Raw genomic sequence first — 22,429 nt, 5'->3', positions numbered from 1 at the left:
TTGTAATAAAATTTTATTTTTTTAATTAGACAGCAGGAGACATAGATATAGAGAAAACATATCAAACAACTAGAAATTTCATCTGTATCAGATGAAAAATTGGCATTTCATTTTTCAGCTATTAAACTGATGCATCGTTAACTTATGGTGGGTACTGTACTCACACCATGGAGCTATAGCTCCATTCTATTCTTTCCAACAATTGTAAATTGTGATTAGATTCTCATTAAAAAATGTAGAATCATCACCAAAATTCATTACAATACTCTTCTCAAATCTAAAGAAATTAGAAAACAAAGAAATAAAGTGACTAAATGATATTTAATATGATAGTGACATCAGGAGCTACAGTAATTTCTTATTTGGTGAAAATAGTTTTAAACTTGTTATCACATCCAGTTTTGATGAATTTTCAGCGATATGGGCCGTTTCATAAAGACTTGTTATAAGAACAAATGCACAATTTCTATAATAGATTTACTATGGCCATATCAGATTAAAGGATTTTGTTATTATAACAATATGGTTGTGTTCTTTGAGAGAGGACGGACATATTGCATAGTCTACAACAAACATCTAATATTAAAAATAATATGATGATATGAAATCACTCGTTGACAGCCCCGGCCCCGCCACCCCCCTATCTATAGTTTAATATTACTCGCATTATACTAGTTACAAAGTCAAAATCATACGGTTTATCAAAAAAGGCGGCACACAAAACATGAGTGGAATTTTAGTTGTTGTTGCTTGTTATTTTGAATAGGCAAACTAGTCAGTTTTGACTATTGTTGCCTTATAAATATGCTTTTCTTTTTTTTCAAAATATGATAATTTCTTTGTTCAAATTATGTCAGTTTGAAAAGTAAAAGAAAGAAAGGAAAGAAAAGTTCTCAGGAAATTGTGCAAGACCACCTCTCCTGCCCTGTATTAGTACGTTATCCTGACAAGCCCGCTCGAGGTGCATTTCGAGGGCGTCACAGGAGTACAAAAAAATTGTATTCCGCAGGTGCAAATTTATGTCAAATCGATCGGAACCATATCAACATTATTTTTTTTTAAAGCGAAAACATGTATAGTAGAGTAAAAGTAGAAGCTTGGCGCCTGTTTAGGAAGACTAGTTTTGTCAACAAGAGAGTGAGACAGAGTGAAGAAGGCAGAAGAATAAAGATCAAAATCTGAAATGGGGAATGGAATGAGTGAGGTATGTATGGATTTTTTTGCATATATTGTGAAAATGTCGAGTGATATGATAGAATTGGCAATGCTGCTTTATTCTGCAGAAATTCGATAAGAGGATGTAAACAAACTCGGCTCTCGCCGAGAAGGTCTGTGTTGAGTTAGGCCTACTACAGTCCCATTAACATCAAATCATGTTTGGAATTTGTGTGCAGAGTAAAGGTGATATCTCCTTGGTATGATGCATTTACTCGCACACATGTGAGGTTAGTATGCTAGGCCAAAATGATTGGGTGACCATAATTTGCGTAAATTTTAAAAATTATCATGAAGTTGATTTTCAATCCAAAATTTCCCTCACTTCACACAAAATTAATCAAAATGCTAATTCCTAAATACCAAACGGAAAGCAAGATTCCAAAAACGCGTTACCGACTGAGCCAACTTGGCTCTCTGACTCTGTCAGTGCGACGGCCGGAGCAAAAGAAAAATGACTCGATATTCCTCGCCTTCAAAATTCAACGCATTGATGTTCGATCGAATTAAAGCTGTCGAACACCGGTTTTAAAAATAATCGATATGACTCAGGCTTAGTAATATATTTGAGAACATTTTGTGAAAGTTTAATTGAATTTGGTTCATAAAGAGCCAGCAGTTATGAACTTAAATTTTGAGTGTTGTGAGGTGTTTGTGAATCTGACTTGGCCGAACGAGCAGGGTTGTTTTGACCATATACGAACAGCTGTGACGTCATCCACGCTGCGATGGCTCGAGATTAGTCTGGGTATTCAGACACAATAGGTTTCAGCCATTGTATATTTTTTTGAATTACGATTCAAGCTCTGTTAATTATGACATTTCATTTGTTATTTTGAAAATAATTTTGTAGAATTTGTGCAAAATATTTATTGAGAGCAAAACTGCAAGTAAACTTCAAGAATTTTGTTTGACCTGTGATTTTTTGTGAGAATGCGTCTGAATGTCTACAATATGGTATTAATGGAAGTCATAATTTTGAATGGCACAAAAGCTCCTTTCATGAATTTAATTTAGAAATATGTCTATGTGTATGAGATATGTTTCATGAATTTGATATCTGATTATGGACCTTTGTTATGGTGTTAATTATTATTTTGAAGATATGAAATAATGAGATAAGACAATAATGATGCAAAATGAGACATTAATAATAATGGGACAATAATGATCATTATTATTATAGTTATTATGAAATGTTGTATAATTATAATAACTATAATTATAGGCCTATTGAGACAACAATAATAATATTATAAATTATAATTATATTGAAAACAATTATAATTATAACAATAATAATTGTAATAATTATTTAGACAATAGTATTAATTAGACAACAATAAGAACTATTGAGACAATATTAATGAGACATCAATAATAATAATAATTATAAAAATAATTATAATTATATGCCTAATAATTATCGAGACAATAATAATAACTATTATAAAATGATCACACTGGTAACAATTATAATGATGATAATTATAATTGTATTGATTATTGAGACAATAATAATAATTATGATAATAATAATTATGATTATAATAATAATTATGATTATAATCATAATTTATAATTGGGACAACAATAAAACAATAATGACAATGACACAATGATAATAATGTTCAAGCAAAAGAAATCCATATCAACTTCAAGTCATTTTCACCATGTGCACAAACCTACCACAGGACAATTACTCCCGAAATAGGGTTAGGTGTAGATTTTTGGATGGGATACAGTGTAGGTGTCTGGGTGGGAGGTGTTAATTGTCAGGGGGGGGGGTAAAAATCTGGGGTTGTTGCCCTTGAACCAAAGAAATCATGTGCCAATATGCCAAATCAATCTGGGTACTTCCGGGCCCCCAATTTTCTTAATTCTCCCATTAAATTAGAAAAAGTACATGATTAAAAGACCATTTCTTAATTGTCTTTTGTCTTCATTCATAATCAATCAGAATTATGATTATTAAGAATCTGTATACAGTATAACTATGATGAGCAATGACTAGGTAGACCATTAATATGGTGAAATCATTGCACAAAAAGCTTTCAAAAGATTAAATGAAAAGCTTGTACATTCCCCATATTATGTATTATAAGTTTGCCATGCCCAAAACAAAGAGAATAATAAGATTATGCAATCATCTTTTGTCCACAAAAAACTTGTTTTTGTATCACAAAGATGACAATAACTCGAATTCTAGATGTCAGAATTTGGAAATTCAAACAGTTTTGTGAATCTAGCTATTGAGCCTCATTGTAGGCATATAAAAGAGCCTTTGCCAATTTTCACCTGAAGTGCCTACCGATCGTTTTTCAAAGCTTTAGAAAATAAATCAAACAGACAAAGGTAAGAATAGATAATTGTGTAGGATGGTTATTTTATCATTTTCCTATTTTGGATATTTATTTTGACTTGTCTTTTCTTCAGCTGTTTTACATTTCTGTTCCGTCTAGACTTGAGTTCATTTGCATTTCTTTTCAGCATTGCCCTTGCAGTCTCATATGAGTTTAATGATATTCAGCTGTCATTCATTCACTCTACTCTGAATGCCTTTTCTCTGATTCGTTTTTGTCATCTTCATTCCTTCTCTATTCTCTCTTCAGGTGTTCCACTCATTCCATCCCTCACCTGACTCCTGAGATTCTACTTCCATTATTACATAATCACCAGACATCTTTGTTATCTTCATCTGATTCCTTATTGGTTTATCTTATGAATTGGGTTCTTACATTTTAGTTTGATCCTTCCATTATATTTCGTCTGATTGGTAGTTATTTCTTATTTAAATAAATTATGTAAATTGTATATCATTCTGAGTTTTACTGAGGCAAAGTAGCCCAGAGATTAAAGCAGAGCACTACCAGACTTCTTCAGGTTCTGTTCAATTCATTTTGCGTCTCTTATTTCCATTTGGTCTCATGATGATCGAGTTTGCTGCTTTCAACTTATATTATTTTATTTTCTGAACTTATTATTTCTCAACCTTGCAAAAATTGTCCTGGTTTAGACAACTCATTGCTTTATTTCTGATAGTAAGGGATGTCAATATGTGGCATTTTGCATTCTTTGTGGAACTGCTGAATAAATCTGAAATAAAACCTAGACTGGAATTCTTGCATGCTGTCCTTGTATCTTGAGAATCTGGGGTTCAATTTCCTGAACCTGGTGTTTTCTCCCAGAAAAATATTTTCTGAAAACTCGGGCCTCCATCTGGGATCCCAAACATCCACGTAGTTTCTTTTATCAGCCCGATTTCATTTTAATTGACGCACAGAATCTGTAAAGTGGGTTTGAATTATATTTTAGTTAAGGATGAAAGGCCGTTAGAAATGTGGTCACTTGACATTTTGCATACTTTGTCGAACTGTTGACTTAATCTAACTAAAGTCTTCTTAGCGAGCATGCCTCATCAGCTGACATTTGTTTTCCTATTGTTCGCGTGTCCACAGAAGTCGTCTTTCTCCCTTTTATTTCTTTAAAAAGGGAGCCGTACCTAGACTGAAATGCTGTGACGTTGTCCTTTTATCTGGAGAAATGGGGTTCAATTTCCTTAACCTGGTCTTTTCTCCAAGACAAATATTTTCTGAAAACTTTGCCTCCATCTTGGATCCTAAACATCCGCCTAGTTTCCCAGCCCTTCTGATTCTTTTATCAGCCTGATTTCCTTTTAATTGACACAGAATCTGTAAAGTGAGTTTGAATTATATTTTAGACAAGGATAAAAAGACCGTTGTTAGAAATGTGGTCACTTGACATTTTGCTTTGTTAGTCAAACTGTTGACTTAATCTAACTGTGGGGTTGAAAAAAATACTACAGTTTAAGGGAAATTAAATAACTGAAGAAGGAGTAACATAAGCTCAATCACACATCAAACAGAAGCAAACGGAGAGGAGAAGAGGGAACTTAACTCGAAAGACACGGGAACAAAATAGAACTTAACTCGATGAAGTCTGGTAGTGCACTGTTTATTTGCTGGGCTAATTTGCCTCAGCTAAACTCATAATGGCAATACAAAATTAGCATATATTTAAATTACACAAAATCAACCAATGAAAATTAAGAGAATGGAGGAGCCAACTGAAAGTGGAAAAGTCTAATTCATAAAAATAACCAATAAGAGATAGAGGATGGAGATGAATAAGATGTTGGGATGATTACATAATAAGAATGTTGAACAAAAGAATCAGATGTGGGAATGTAATGAATGAACACATCTGAATAGGAAAGGAATGACAGGAGAAGCAGGTTGAAAGTCAAATGTAAATGGATGACAACAGAAGCATCAGGAATGTAAACAAAGCTGAACTAAATACCAAAGCTTGAACTGTAAATAACTAAACTGTTAAAGGAAACAAAATGTCAAAATAACAGTCCTACATAACTAAAAGTCTTCTTCAGCGAGCATGCCTCATCAGCTGATATCTGTTTCCCTATTGCTCTCGTGTCCACAGAAGTCATCTTTCTCTCTTTTTGTTCTTGAAGAAGGAAGCCATGTACCTAGACTTATATTCTCACACATTGTCCTTGTATCTGGAGAATCTGGTGTTCAATTTCCTGAACCTGATCTTTTCTCCAAGACAAATATTTTCTGATTCTTTTATCAGCCTTATTTCCTTTTAATTGACACACAGAATCTGTAAAGTGGGTTTTAATGATATTTTAGACAAGGATGAAAGGCCGTTAGAAATATGGTCACTTCACATTTTGCATTGTTTGTCGAACTGTTGACTTAATCTAACTTAAGTCTCCTTCAGCGAGCATGCCTCATCAGCTGACATCTGTTTCCCTATTGCTCGTATCTCAACAGAGGTCATCTTTCTTCCCTTTTGTTCTCAAAAAAGGGAGCCATACCTCGACTGAAATTCGGTGACGTCTTCCTTGTATCTGGAGAATCTGGGACTCTGGACCCGGTCTTTCTGGACCCGGTCTTTTTTCCTTACAAATATTCTCCGAAAACTTGGCCTCCTCTGGGATCCCAAACATTCGCCTAGTTTCCCAGCCCTTCTGATGTTTTTATAAGCCTGATTTTCTTTTAATTGATGCACGGAATCTGTAAAGTGGGATTGAATTATATTTTAGAAAAGGATGAAAGGCTGTTAGAAATGTGGTCACTTGACATTTTGCATTCTTTGTCGAACTGTTGACTTGATCTAACTAATGTCTTCAGGGAGCATGCCTCTGCAGCTGACATCTCCCTATTACTCGTGTGTCCACAGAAGTTATCTTTCTCCCTTTTTTTTCTTGACAAAGGAAGTCGTACCTTGACTGAAAATTCGCATGTTGTCCTTGTATCTGGAGAATCTGGGGTTAAATTTCCTGAACCTGGTCTTTTCTCCCAGTTAATATTTTCGGAAAACTCGGCCTCCATCTGGGATCCTAAACATGATAATAATGATATTTGAAATTTATATAGCGCATAATAGTCTCTATGCTCTTTACAATATTTATGTAATAACTAATACATTAAATCTTATCTGAATTATACAATTAACCTAAACCTTTATCCTAAAATACTTGATACAAATAAGAACAAATTAAATCAATACATAAAGTTGCATCACTAATGAAATAAAAACTTACGATATTTAACATAATGTATTTAACATAAAAATATCCGCCTAGTTTCCTAGCCTGTCTGATTTTTTATCAGCCTGATTTCCTTTTAATTGACGCACAGAATCTGTAAAATGGGTTTGAATTATATTTTAGTCAAGGATGAAAGGCCGTTGTTGTTAGAAATGTGGTCACTTTACATTTTGCATTGTTTGTCAAAGTGTTGATCTAACAAAAGTCTTCTTTGACCAGCGAGCATGCCTCATCAGCTGACATCTGTTTCCCTATTGCTCGTGTGTCCACAGAACTCATCTTTCTCCCCTTTTGTTCTCTAAAAAGGGAGCCATACCTAGACTGAAATTCTGTGACATCGTCTTTATATCTGGAGAATCTGGGGCTCTATTTCCTGGACCTGGTCTTTTCTCCCAGACAAATATTTTCTGAAAATTCGGCCTCCTCCTGATTAAAAACACAAAAATTGTCCTCAAACTCTTAACAAAAAGTGCATTGAAACAGAAAATAATTACAAACTATAAATACATCAAAATAATACATGTAATATAAATATATCAAAATAAATATACATAAATATACCCTGTTTGCATGCTTGAGCACCCATAACACAACACTAACCACTGACCCACTCTATGAACCAAACCTTCACACTTGAAGCCCTCTTATATACATGTAGTCCCGATATGGCAGGTCTCATGCTGCACATGTATATGTATAAAACCTCAAAGCTCTTTCAGACTTTGTTTAAATTGGCATTCACGAAAAAAGTTTGTTTTTTTTTTAGCTTGCCAGCATTTTACCCCTTAAATGTATCCATCAAAACACAAATCAACCCAAAATTAATTATTCTGCCTGACCTAAAGAAGTTTCTGGCGTCATACACTGGGCTATCGACTCTGATAAAACAAAAATATTGGTATTATGCATAATCATTATTTATGGTAGGCTAAGAAAAAAGTATATCTTCAGAACATTTCTAAATAAATATGTTATGACTACTGTCTAGATCTCCATTGAATACTTATATCATTCATGTTTTCTCAATAAACTAATCAATGCATTTCTTGCTAATTGCAGATTACAAAAATATGCTAAGTTATAAAGTAAGAAAAATTCATGTCTGACTAAAAACTAAATGTTGGTGGCATATATTACTTTTTCGTCATTGGAACTTGGTTCATTGGTAGTTGGAACCAAACTCTGCGTTTGAGAATTTCTCCAGTCACTGAGGCTATTTGTCTGGATTTTTGTTGCCTTCCTCAGCCTGTTCCTGCATGATTTCATTTGCAAAAGCGACCACAAATGAGGTGGTTATGAACTTGATCAAGATAAAAGGAATGCAAAAAACATTTTTACTGTCATGCTGATCAGAGGTTCAAACAGTTTATTTTCATGAGCACAATCATGATGATGTGCGTTTCTTTTCAACACAATCATAACAATATACAAAATTTGAAGAAAATCAATTATTCATCCAAATTACCCCCACCATGAAGGAACAGATGCATTTTCTGTCCAGTTGATTTTTTTTTTAAATCACAGAGGGAGACCATGTCCTAAGATTAGGACATCAGATTGCGCGTCTGTTTCTTCGGGGCGGGGGTAATTTGGATGAAATTTTTTTAACACACAAATATTGCTCAGGGTTAATAACAAAGTACATGCAAAACACAATCATGGACATATTACTAATCTCAACAACTTCAAAAGTGATTAGTTTTCTGTTCTTAGCATAGTATTATAATGTTTTAAAAAGGGCCATTCCAACTGGGGGTTTGATGGGCTCAAACTTTTTTTCTTTTTGGTTTTGTTTGTCAAATTTTCACGAACATGACTTTTGGCCTATTTAAGGTGTTTTCTGCGGGAGCAAAATATGTATGATTAAAAAAAAATTTTATTCAGTTTATTTATTGTATTTATTATTTTTTTTTTGGGGGGGACATTGTCGTAAATCCGTGACGTAATGCTTTTTAAGTTGGGGGGATGGAACAATTTTCCCGTTTAATTAATGATTTAGACAATACTGACTGGTTCACCATTTTTGACTCCACAGTCGTTGATGCAGCCTACGACTCTTTTATAACCAAATTAACGTCTTTAGATACCCATGTTCCTGTTATTACCAACCGAAAATCAAATTATAAAAAAATCCCAATACATCCCTGGATTACTAAATCTCTCTTACGATCTATTAACCGTAAAAATAACCTTTATTATAAATATATCTCTAAACCAAGCGAAAACTCTCGTTCTAAGTACACTTGTTATAAAAACACCCTTACCACATTATTACGTATTGCCAAAAGGGAATACTACACTTCTCAATTAAACATCTACAAGAATGATATGAAAAATACATGGAAGATTATCAATAATGTACTGAACAAAAAGAAAAAAAGCTCTACAATCACAAAAATAAAATCTAACAATATTATCACAGACGACGCTAACATAATCACAGTAGAGTTCAATTTGTATTTTTCAAATGTTGGCAACAACTTGGCTAAAAATATACCTCAAGCTAACAAATCATTTTCCGATTTCCTCGATGATCCTAACCCAAATTCTATGTTTTTTAATCCTACTAATTCGATGGAAATAATAAATATAGTTAGCAATCTACAGAATAAGAAAAGCCCGGGGTACGATGGCATACCTAACTTTCTACTAAAAAAAATTATTGCAGCCATCGTTGACCCATTGGTACATATCTTTAACACCTCTCTTAGCACTGGACGGGTCCCCAATAAAATGAAAATCTCCAAAGTCATCCCACTGTTCAGAAAGGGTGATAGCCAACTCGTCTCCAACTATCGTCCGATATCCTTACTAACCTCATTATCTAAAATTCTAGAAAAACTTGTCCATACCAGAACAAGTGCTTTTTTCAAATTACACAACATTTTTTCAAACTCCCAATTTGGATTCTGTGAAAACCATAGTACTTCCCATGCAATTTTGTCATTTATTAATAAAGTCACCACTTCCATCGATAATAGTTGTCATACTGTCGGTATTTTCCTGGACTTCTCCAAGGCCTTCGACACTATAAACCATGAAATTCTTCTTCATAAACTACGTCATTATGGAGTTAGAGGGAAGGCCTTGGAGTGGTTCAGGAGCTACCTCACTGACAGGACCCAATTCGTATCAGTAAATAATAGCATTTCATCTACTCTTCCAATTTCGTGCGGTGTCCCCCAGGGAAGCCTACTAGGCCCACTTCTTTTTATTACTTATATCAATGATATTAAAAATACATCAGATTTGCTTTCATTTATACTTTTTGCTGACGACTCCAATATTTTCTTTTCCCATGATGATATTAACCAACTCGTTAGAATTGTAAATTCTGAACTAACAAATGTTACAGATTGGATCAAGGCCAACAAACTTTCACTTAATCACCAGAAGATAAACTACATGCATTTTAGCAATAAAATCAATACTCTACCAGATAGTATTTTCTTCGATAATTTTGTTCTTAATAATGTTTCCACTACCAGATTCTTGGGTGTCCTTATTGACAACAAATTATCTTGGAAGCCTCATATTGATAGTATATGTAAAACAATTTCTGGAAACATTGGAATTATTAATAAACTCAAATTTTTTCTCCCTTCTCGAACTTTGTTAACATTATACTACACCCTTATTCTACCATATATTAATTACGGAATAATTGCCTGGGGATGTGCAATACAAACACAACTAAATAGAATACTACTTCTCCAGAAAAAAGCTCTAAGAATAATTTTTCAAACACACTTTAGATCACATACTGATATCTTATTTTTTGAAAATAACATTCTCAAAGTAAGTGACATTTATCTCTTTGAACTTAGCCAATTTATGTTCAAATTAAGCAAGGACGATCTCCCCACTATTTTCTCAAATATGTTCCATAAAAATGCATCAGTACACTGCTACCCAACACGGCAACGACAATATTATCACCTTCCTTTAACAAGAACTTTATTTGCAAAGAATTGTCTTCTCCGGGCCTGCCTACTGGAACTCTCTGCCTCAAGATTTTAAAGAATCCCCTAATATACATATTTTTAAACGCAAACTGAAAAAAATGTTAATTTTGCAATACTCGTTGCAAGCAGGTCATGTCGAATGATTATTTTTTTCTTTTTCTTTTTATTCTCGGCGTTTATGTATATGTGTATTATATGCGCTCATATTATATACATATACATGTGCAATTTGTTATTACTTTTTTTTTTAATTTGCAATTAGCCAAAGTACCTGCTCCTGCTGCCCGCTTTCTTTCTACGTCATGCACATTGCACTTCTCTGTCCCCCCCCCCCTTCTTCCCCTAACCTCCCCACTCCCTCCCTAATGCTATAAAACTAAATATTTCTTGCATCATCAACCTGTTACTTTTTTTTCGTAAAGTGCACCAAAATTGTTTGTATTTATTTGTAAACAAAAGTTCTATATATCATTACGACCCAGTGTTTTTTGTGTGTAATGAAACTAAGTTTATTTAGGGTCTTGCCTTTTGTACAAGCTTTGCTTTTTTCGGCAAGACCCTCCGTTTTACTTTAAAACACAAATGTCATATTAGTTTTTTTTTTTGTTGTTGAATTGTGTTCCTTAAGTCTAAGATTAGGTTATATATATTTCATTATGTTTTGCAGTAATTTCGACCTTGTCATGTTATATTTATCATACTTATGTTGTGAAACGGAAATTAATAAAATAAATCAAATCAAACAATAGATCATCTCCCCCTGAACAATACATGTAGGTGTGACGAAAGGATTTACGCCAGGGGGGATCAGAAGTCCTCTCCAAAAAGAAGAAAAAGTAATCTTGCACGGTTCTGTACATGACGTTATAACTTGTTCGAGCAACCGACTGAACACATACCAAGAGAAAATCATGTGTGATTAAAACTGTTCAGTTGTTCATTGACGGAACGATGGCCGAATGTCTCTAGGAAGTGTGCCTTTCTCCGTGTGGGATGAGTTGGAGTATTGCTATTGCTCAGAGATGATATCCTTCACAGAGATAAATAGGAATCAACAGAGTTAGGCTGTCATGTTGTTAGTACCTTTATTGTACATTTGATTTTTTTTGTTAATTTCAGCCACTTGAGTTTAAACGGTCTTGATGGTTTTGAATCTCATGTCTAAAGGCAAGCAAAGTGGGAGTTCTCACTATTAGGACTAAATTAAACTATTTAAATTCATAGTATTATAACGACCTATATATAAGATAGACCTATAATAGGTCTATCTTATATATAGGTCGTTATAATACTGCACCTATACATTTTCTTCTATAGTGCATATAAGGTTTACATTCTGTAAAATTCCAAGAAAATGATGTATTTATAATGTTAAATTTTTTACACATTTATGTTTAGATCTCTTTATGCGAATGATGATATAATCATTGGAAAAATTTTCCGCTTGAGTGAATATCACTGATATTCTCTTTTGATAGTTCATGGAAAATGACTTCAGCAAAACTTGAAAATAGTTAGTGAATAAAAGTAGACGATTTTGAAGAGCGTATAGACTTTAGCTAAGGGGTGATTTGAAGATATATTTTACTTTCTAACTTGTTACCTTGGTCGAAACCAGGGGGGGGGGAACTCACATATAGTGGTGGTATTTCTCTCTTCAGATGAACTTATAATTTCTAAACTTAAAGGTTTAGAAATTATAAGTTCAAGGATAGAAAATAATGTAAGTTCAAGTTGTAGCTCAAATCAATCATCACACCAAAGGGGCATAATGATTTAATATATGGGCTACTTTGCCTCAGCTTAACTCAGAGTCATAGCTCAAATCAAGTAGAGTCAACCAATCAAAAGAAAATGAATGGAAGGCTCAAACTTAAATGTAAGAACCCATTTCATAAGACAAACCAATTAGGAATGAGATGAAGATAACAAAGATGTCTGAGGGATTATGTAATAATGGAAATGGAAACTAAGGAGTCAGGTGAGGGATGGAATGAGTGGAACACCTGAAGAGAGAATAGAGAAGAACGAAAATGACAAAAGGGAATCAGAGGAAAGGTGTTCAGAGTAGAATGAATGAATGACAACTGAATATCATTAAACTCATATAACCTATTGGACTGCAAGGGCATGCAGTGCTGAAAAGAAATGCAAATGACCTAAAGTCTAGACAGAACAGAAATGTGAAACAGCTGAAGAAAACACAAGTTAAAAAAAATACACAAAATGGGAAAATGACAAAATCTGACAGTGGCTTCATATCGTTTGGTTAATTAGGAAAAAGTGATGTTATACCAATTTGAAATCCATGGAAGTTTTGCAGGTTTTGTGCCTTGTACTTTCCTGTGCATGACACCCAAGTTGGAACCTTGAGTGGGCTTCATGCCTATAGTTTTATGTAGGGGAAGGCGGGGTAAGTTGAGCATAGGGGCAAGTTGAGCCACCAGCCCCAGGCCAATAATGAATGAGTCAGACATTGTGGTGGTGTCATGTATTGATGACCCATAGCATAACCCCTAACCCCACCACATTGTTTCCAACTTTGAAACAAAAAGTAGTTTTTTAGAGGGAAAAATATGAATTTCAGCCAAAAAAGTAAAAAAGAGTGTGAAATAGATAAGTGCTTTATAAACACACATGTCTTTAAATATAATAAAGACATGATAACAACATTATTAGTCCAGGTATGGATCTTCATTCTTGTCATAGTCTTTTATATGATGGATGCATAATAAATGTGTGGATACAAAATTATCGCCCTAAGTTCGGACTGGGGTAAGTTGAGCCAAACAGCATGGGGCAAGTTGAGCCATGGTAATTCCTATGGTAATGTATCTTAAAAAACAAACAAACCATAAAAATTGATTGAAATGCAGGCTGAAAGGAGCAAATTTACATGACTGCTCTTTTCCTTTTACAGGATGTTAGTATTTATAGAGAATTAGCAAGTGAAAAGACTTTAAACAAAAAATTGACATGCTGGTTCTCCCCTATACATTTTGTACATAGTTTTTGTGGCTCAACTTACCCCAGAAGGTGGCTCAAACTTACCCCATATATGGGGCAAGTTGAGCCATTTGACATCGTTTTTTTCAAAGGTCACAATGACTTTCAGTGTGGGGATAGAAAGTTATATATAGGTGGAAAATATTTCAGAAGAATTAAATTTCAAGGCAAGGTACTTATTTCGACAAGATTATTAATCATATCAATTCTAACATGCAAAAAGCAAAAACTGTCACAACTTACCCCGCCTTCCCCTATTGAATGAGTGGGACTGTACTCGTTCGTATTTGGGGTGCCCTAGCCTAGACCTAAGCATGAATATCACAAAAGATTTGTGATATTCTCTATCTATAGACTCTAATGAAAAAATTAGTAATGTTTAATCGTTACTCACCAGTTCTTTTGTGGTTATATCTGCAATATTCCCACAGATTCGTCCCAACTCTTCTATTCTAAGCACTTTTTGTAATAATAAACATGATGCAAATCTAAACATTCACTGCGAGCTCGAAGCGTGAGCTGAAAATTATCTATATTTAGGCTTGAAATCAGGACATTTTAACTTTATTGAGAATTAATCCCACTATGTGTATCTAAATAAGCAATCATGATGGAAGCACAAGGGACGAGCTGAAATTTTTTATATACTTTACATGAAAGGAGAAAACTTTAAGGATTATTTGTAGGAATTCATAAAAAGGATACGTATCTCATAGGCATAATGCGAGCGCGAAAGGCAAGTTGATTTTTTAAAAATATATCCTCACTTAAAAAGGGACATTTTAATGATTGTTAATTGTTTGTAAAAATTATTGAAGAGGTTTTGTATCTCCCTTACCAAATCGGTGCATGATGAAAAGCTTTGACAATTAAACCCCCAAAATGTGTATTTCAGAACTTTTTTTTTTTTAAGAATTAATGAAAAGTATCGTATCAAAATGGGAACCTGCAGCTAGAGTTGAAAAGTTATGTTATTTGCATTTGAATAAGGAATAAGGACTGTTCCTTGGGATTCTTGAAGAGAATAGTGTAACCAAAGTTGGTATGAATATTCATCCCTGGGTAAAGACATGCAAGATTGATTTTCTGAATGTGTTAGGAACTGCATTACCATGGTAATAGCATAGGACGGGAGTATTTATCACTTTAAGTGGTATTCTTTTTCCTTTGCCTTTTCTGTTCATTTTTGTTTTAATTTCTTTATTATTTGTGCCCCCTTTTTTTCTGCCCCCTGAAAGTTGTACCCAGGGCACATGCCCCCTTTGCTGCCCCCCATAGATACGCCAATGTCTTTCCCACCCCCCCCCCACCTGAAAAAAAAGATGGAGAAATTTCATTGAACAAGTCATATCACTTATATGAAGTTATATCCCTTACTTAAGATTGTTGTATTGAGATTGTACACAAGGAGAAAAAGAATAGTTTTACTACGATAAACGTTGGCCGTGAAATAGTTCATTTTCCTTGCTGACACGCATAGTCCATTTTTTCCCTAGGGAAAAAGTGAACTATACGTTTTTTCTACCCCTACCTCGCGATACATGAGCTGTGCGGCACGAAGCGAGCAGAGCATTGCTCAGCCAAACGGTACTCTCCACTAGATGCCATGGGAAACTTTCGGTGAGCTGCACTAACCAGGTGCTCTCGCTGAACAGAAGATCCATATGGCAAGAAATCGATTTATTATTTTCTCAACGATTGTTCTATATCAACTTAATAAAAATCATTTCGCTGTAAAATGGTATGAGTAGAAGGGATATAAAACAAATATACAATGACCCATTCTCAGAACCGGCTGAAACATCAGGAACATCGCATAGTACTATTCTCCAGAATAGTTTTAGCCAGATCCACGATTGTCATTGTATATTTGTATACTAGCCTATCTGATATGCGCCGGGCTATAGTAGGCAAGTTACTGGTCGCGCGAAGCAGACTGACTGGTATGCGCCGGGCTATAGTGGGCAAGGTTCTGGTCGCACAAAGCAGACTGACGGGTGAGGGCTGCGCCCTCACCAGACGGACTCGAGCTTCGCTCTCACCCGTCAGTAGTTTGCCCACTACCCCGACGCATAGGCTAATCACATATGGTGTTATCACTTCATAACATCAAATTTGGTCGTTGACGTGATTGAGTGTCATTGTTCTCTATGCTGCACATGTACGCATTGTATATTACGTGCATTCGTTCATGCAAACTAGACTGTTGAATACGGTCTCATATTCAACAGCAAGTTTTGTACATGAGCCTATAGGATATTCATCAGATTTTGATCCTTATAGGGATACGCTTGGCTCTGGTATTGTATGGGCAATTTATGCAGACCAAAATGCATTTTCTGATGTATCGTTAAAACATAAAATATTGCGTTTGATATGATTGAATTCATGAAAAGTGTTTGGTAATAGTATGATCCACTACCACATAGTAGAGGATCTGGTCCAAAAATTGAGAACGTCCCAGAAAACAGGGATATCCCAATGTAAAATTGAGACAAATGTCTTGATAAATTGGTGTTTTCCTTGTTTATGAGGACAGTTTATTTTTTTCACTTCCCATGCTGGACAGATGGAAATATACAGGGATCGAGAAAATGCGTACACAGAAATCAATATTTTTACTTCATGAGACATGCAACAATATTTTTGTTTGATATTCCATTGCACAGCCCTGATGGAGAAGAACTGAAAACCAAGTTAAATTCAGTACCCTAGTACATGCCTTGGAATTACAGCTTTTCCATACTCTATGTTGATTATATCATGGACTTCTGTATAATCCTATTGGACTCTTTTTCCTACAGGACTACAAAGCATATGCAGTGGAGAAAATGTATGTAGTTTATTAATTTTAGAAAGAGAAAAAAATATAGAAAGAGTGATACCAATAATCAATTTATATTTGATAAGAACAGTTTCAATGAATGATTGTATATTAACCTTGTACCATATTTCTTCCCTGAATTAATTTCATGCATTCCAGGTCTTGAAAGGAATCTATGTTGGCAACTTCAGAGGTAAGCATGATTATCTTAAGATCATTCAAATGAAATGGCATCTTCAGTCTTCTCATTTGAATTTGAAGTACTTGTGATTTATTTCCTTCAATTCCTTTCAAATTTCTAGTTACATGTACATACGCGACTCATTGTTGTAAATCAAGATGTTGATTTGGTTTGGGAATTGACAGCAAATGCTTAAATACTTGGTAGTGTGATTCTGTATTATACGTCTAGAGCTTATTAAAGAAAATGTATTTACCTATTCAACTTGATGATGAAAAAATGTGCAAATCACTGAAATCTGTGTGTACATGTATATTGACTGAGTATTATGTATATGATTAAATATTTGATTTATTAAGAAAGATTATTATACTAATACATTGATGAAAAAATGTGCAAATCACTGAAATCTGTGTGTACATGTATATTGACTGAGTATTATGTATATGATTAAATATTTGATTTATTAAGAAAGATTATTATACTAATACATTCTTCTTCTTTTAAGTTTAATACAGATACTATTAAATCATTTTATCAAAATAAGTAGATTCGAAGAAAAAATCAAAAAGAATATATCAGTCAAATATCTCAGGTGGATTACAATATATTTTTTTAAATATTCAATATGTGTTTCCTTAATGGCTTTTTCTGTTGGAAAGATAATTTAAAGAATGGGATTGCTCTTTTAATAACTACATGAGTGTACCAAATCAAAATGAAAAGATGAAGATATATGAATCAATAATTCAGTCAACCTTGAACCAGAAGAATAATGCAAGTTCGGATGCTTTTATGATTTTATATGCAGGACAATTTCAATAGCTTATATAGCGACTGTTCTCTCAGAATCTTTTGGTTCATCTTTTAGATGCATAGGTGTTGTCTTGAACCATCCTACTTTCTGAGTTAATTTCTTGTGAAAAACAAATGGATTACTGGTAGATTATTTCTTTGTCCTCAATATGTTGTTTTATTACAGATTCAAAAGATGAGACACAGCTGAACAATAATAACATCACACATATTCTATCAATACATGACAATGCCAAGCCTCTAAGACCAGTAAGTTTCAAGCAGTTTAAAAATGCATGTCTGCACTAAAATAAAATTATATTGATTGTCATGTCATTTGTACAGTCGCAGGGCTATACTGGATATGGTTTCATGCCTTTGACAACTACAACCATATTTTATTTAAGTACATGAAATTTGTGTTGAATTGTTAGAAAGTAATACTGCACTAATGTGAATGTTATAAAATCCAACATACATGTAGTATAAAAAGAAAAGATCTCAAAATTATTGTTTGAGGTCAAGTCCACCCCAGAAAAATGTTGATAAGAATCAATAGAGAAAAATCCAACAAGTGTAATACTGAAAATTTCATCTATATCGGGTGTAAAATAAGAAAGTTTTGACCTTCAAAAGTTTTGCTTATTTTCACAAAATTGTTAAATGCACAATTTAGTGACATGCAAATGAGAGAGTCGATGATGTCCATTTCTTTTGTTTTTATTGTTTGAATTATACAATGTTTCAATTTTTACCAATTTTACAATTAGGACTAACTTGACTGAACCATAAAATTTTAAAAATATGGTAATGGAAGATGATTCATTGCACTTCATAAAATTAAGGGGGAAACTGAAACAACTGTAACTAGAAAAGAAAAATAAAGAGAGAGAGAAGCAGATACGTAAAAGTAAAAAAAAAAAACAATGGCAAAGATGAGAAAATTATGAATTTTTAGAAGTACAAAGTTTTAAACCTCTTCTTGAATAGATATGTATTATGTGTTAAGTACATGTATGCAAGTGAACTTCAGAACAGTAATGTTAATTAATGATCTATATAGAATACTGATCAAGGTATCATTCAAATGTCAATAAGTTGAACTTTCAAGTTATATACGGTAATTGTAAATCTCACTGTTATATTTCTGAGTTAATGTCTTGTGAAAAATCTCACATTATATTTCTAGAAAGATTTAAGTATGATTGTTTGATTTCATTTCATTCTGAACATTCAGTATATTTTCATTCATTATTGTATTTTGTTATAATTGTTTGTACAATGAAAATGTTACTAATCGCATGCTCTTTTCATGTAACATTCCTTCTGATAGGATAAAGAGTACCTCTGTTTTTCTGCAGATGATGCGCCGGGACAAAATTTGTGAGTATGAGTAATTCTTGAAATAGTTAAAAGACAGTTTGAACTTGTTTTGTTTCCTATTTAACCTGACTTAACCCAAATCAAGGGGGAGGTATCGAAGGGTTTCATTAGTAATAACTTCCAACAATTTCTGTTTCTGTTTATGGTAACTCCCATAGGACCTCGGCAGGACAGCATTTTTGCTGGTAAACGCCTAGCTGGCATATAGCCAATTACCTAGGAAACATTTTCTGTCTAAGTTTATTACTCAAGCATAGTGGGTGACTTTATAGACGACAAATATTACTCTCGGGTCTTTTATCAAAATGGAGACAATGTCAGAGTTGGGATTTGAACTCACAACCTTGTGATTATAAGTCCAATGCTCTAACCTCTGGACCACACGACCTTTTACTTTTACTTTTATCAGGTTGATATTATTCTTTGAGCTGGTAATAGAGAAAATACCCAGCGGTCTCCCAAAATTCAATGTATGGCGGTCTCCCAAAATTCAATGTATGGTGGTCTCCCACATTTCAATTTATGATATTATATACATTTTTTTTAATAGTTCTATACGTTTCAAAAAAAAATTTAAGACAAAATTTTCGGTATAATTTATATCTGACATACGACAATATATCAATCATTATGCTATCATTATGTTAATTGCTATTCTTGTATATAATTTATTATTGAAATGTTGAAATAAAATCAAATCAAATTATAATCAAATTAAATCAAATTATGTGCAATCATGTCAAGTATTATATGAGTGTGTTTGCCCAAAGCACTGCAATTATGTGCATCATGACTTTGTACATACTTGTTCAGACACACATTCATGGTTTTGACAGCTGTCTCATGTTTGAATTAAAAGTGTTAAAACTGTTAACAGGAAATCAGGACAATTTTTTGTTCATCCAATCGGTCACTCTCAGCTCAGAGGAATTTTCCTAATGATTGTGAGCTATCTTCAAGGAATGAGAATAATTTTTGATGACAAACTGGACTGTACATGTATCTATTAAAATAATTAATCTGTTTAACACATGAATAAAGTACAATAAGAAATAAAACATTTCTTCTACATTTAGAATTTATTCATGAAATGTGCTGATAAGTGTTACTTTTTTTCCTTTCCAGAATACAATTTTTTGCAGAGAGTAATAACTTTATCCATAAATGCAGACTAGAAGGCGGCAATGTTCTTATACATTGGTAAGAGAGTATTCCAATTTCATGGTAAATTTTTCTTGTTTCTTGCAAAAATCTGAGAGAGAAACCTGTGCATGCTTTTTTTTTTGTAGATTGATATGAAAATGAAATGTTGTTGCTGTATATCAAGAAGCATTTGTTATGATATTTGAAGATTGAATTATTAAACGTTGGCCCTCTTCTTTCAAAGTTATCCATTGATCTGCCAAACTTATTATTGTTACTTTTAATATTGTAATGTTTTATTTCATCTTTTCTCTACCCCATCTCATCTTGGGTGTGATGTGTTTGAATTCTGCATTAAGAAAGTTGTTTCATGATCACAAAATGTCATAGATTTGCTTTACTGCAGTTCCATATATGTTCATTTCCTGTCTCATATTACATGTGTTTTGTGGTGTCTTGGTCTCCTTAGCCTCGCTGGTGTATCTCGAAGTGTTACCCTTACTGTGGCGTATATGATGACCGTTACTGATTATAAATGGGAGGACTGTCTGCGGGCGGTGAAGACATGCAGAACAGTGGCACATCCCAACTTTGGTTTCCAGAGGCAACTACAAGAATATGAATATTCAAAGTTAGCAGAAGTAAGTATGCTAAGGGGGCTTCACATAGAGTTTTTACTACTGTGACTTTGATAAAGTCATGCTTACATGCCAACGTGCAGGTAATATTTTAACGTGCATCTTTATTGATGAGTAATTGACTGCGCAGTAGTGCGTGCCAACTGATCATGACTGACCAATATTTTTTTGTGAAGTACTCCCTAGGTTTATCTGATCTGTAATAATACGCCACCCTTCTCTACCCCTTCTTCCCCGATATTTTAGTGTAGACTTACTGTAATTTTTATGCTGATTATGATTGTTGGTATTTTTGACAGATTTTGTAGCCAAAAAGAAGGACAAAAACCATAGTCTCAAAAATATTTGGCAAATATTATGTTGACACAAAGTGTCATGCAGATGGGTTGAATGTAAATTCCCCCCTTTTACTATTTGTTTATTTATTCATTTATTTATTTATTTATTCATTCATTCATTCATTCATTTACTTATTTTATTTCTTTCTTTCTTTAATCTGTTCTTTTTTGGGAGGGGGGGGGGCAGATTCTTTTAATCCCAAAATTAGAACTGAGTATTCAAAATCAGGCATGAAACTCTTCTACTCTAGTGATATCAACAGAAAGTCAAGAATCATGACTTTATATTTTGTTTATTATTTTCATTCTTGCCTTGATGAATGGAAATTTTCATTTAATTAACTTTCTTTTCCTGTTTTTTCTACCGATTCAGTTCAAACAGGGCATCAGGCTTCGGTTCCCTGAATATTCAGCGGATGAAGACATCAAGAAGATGCAGGCCCTTCTGGAGAAATACCACCAAGAAAGTAAGGATGCCAACCAGGGCCGAGACCCTCATGAGGGTTTCATCTACCCCCTCCCGAGAAACGCCTACAATATTAGACTCAAGAAGGAGAAGGAGGCGAGGGAAAGAGCAGCAGAGTCTCAGGGATCATCAACGGGAATGACTGAATCAACGACAGCATCAGCAACCTTGGAGGAATCATCGAAGAACATGGAAATGGCCTTTGCAGATCAACAAGATTGATACGTAGTATACTTTAGATGTTTTGTAATCATATACATATATATATATAGAGAGAGAGAGAGAGAGAATGTAATCATCTTTCCATTCAATTGAAAAAAAAGACAATGGTCAATTAGATGGTGATTCTCATCTGTGCAGGTAACAGAGTGAAGATTAAATACATTTTGGCACTGTCTGCAAAGTCCTTCATGCTGTATGCAGGTTTGTCATTGGATATTTGAAAGTTAATATTGTTAAAAGCTAGTTTACAGTGCAGAATGTCCCCACAGTGCCGAGAGACCACCTAATTGCTACACACCACTACGATCAGTAAATATTAACTGTGAAGTCTCCTTATTTTTTTTGTGTGTCCATCGTAAGCAAAAATCACAATATCAAGCCAAGTTGCAAGACCAGTATGGTGTATCCATGAATGCATGGTTCGACCTGCACTTAAATGAAAAATAATAAACAATAATAAATCAAATGTCATCCAGTAGACGATTACAATTATACTTTGAAGTGCAGTCGAAAATTATCTGTACCTTGTCTGGTTTCATAGCATGCAGGACTGAATGGTGCGGAAGGTACCACTGTCCCTTGTCATCTGGGAGCATTCTTCTTCAGGCACTTTATTGCAGAAGCCCTCCTGTAACAGATCTGCCATGCCTTCCATGT

At 34.0% G+C, this 22,429-nt stretch overlaps 1 protein-coding gene across 1 annotated transcript; it reads left to right on the top strand.

The window, feature by feature from the left end:
- The first annotated feature begins 1,120 nt into the window (after window positions 1–1,120).
- On the top strand, window positions 1,121–22,051 carry LOC121407902 (dual specificity protein phosphatase 22-like). The gene is made up of 7 exons (XM_041599147.1): window positions 1,121–1,204; window positions 16,766–16,799; window positions 17,770–17,852; window positions 18,916–18,965; window positions 20,091–20,165; window positions 20,578–20,749; window positions 21,458–22,051. The coding sequence occupies exons 1-7, from the start codon at window positions 1,184–1,186 to the stop codon at window positions 21,770–21,772; spliced, it is 750 nt and encodes a 249-aa protein (XP_041455081.1). The 5' UTR covers window positions 1,121–1,183; the 3' UTR covers window positions 21,773–22,051.
- Window positions 22,052–22,429: the final 378 nt, after the last annotated feature.

Source organism: Lytechinus variegatus, chromosome 2, assembly GCF_018143015.1.
Source record: "Lytechinus variegatus isolate NC3 chromosome 2, Lvar_3.0, whole genome shotgun sequence".
Classification (NCBI taxonomy): domain Eukaryota; kingdom Metazoa; phylum Echinodermata; class Echinoidea; order Temnopleuroida; family Toxopneustidae; genus Lytechinus; species Lytechinus variegatus.
Note: the sequence above shows the minus strand (reverse complement) of the source record. Positions and strands in the feature narration are given on the sequence as shown.

What these genes read in the sequence shown, in the direction of transcription:
- LOC121407902 (XM_041599147.1), top strand. Translation starts at nt 1,184, where the DNA reads ATGGGGAATGGAATGAGTGAG. An exon ending in TGGGGAATGGAATGAGTGAG is followed by an intron (nt 1,205 to 16,765) that starts GTATGTATGGAT and finishes CATGCATTCCAG; the next exon opens with GTCTTGAAAGGAATCTATGT. An exon ending in GATGCGCCGGGACAAAATTT is followed by an intron (nt 18,966 to 20,090) that starts GTGAGTATGAGT and finishes TTTCCTTTCCAG; the next exon opens with AATACAATTTTTTGCAGAGA.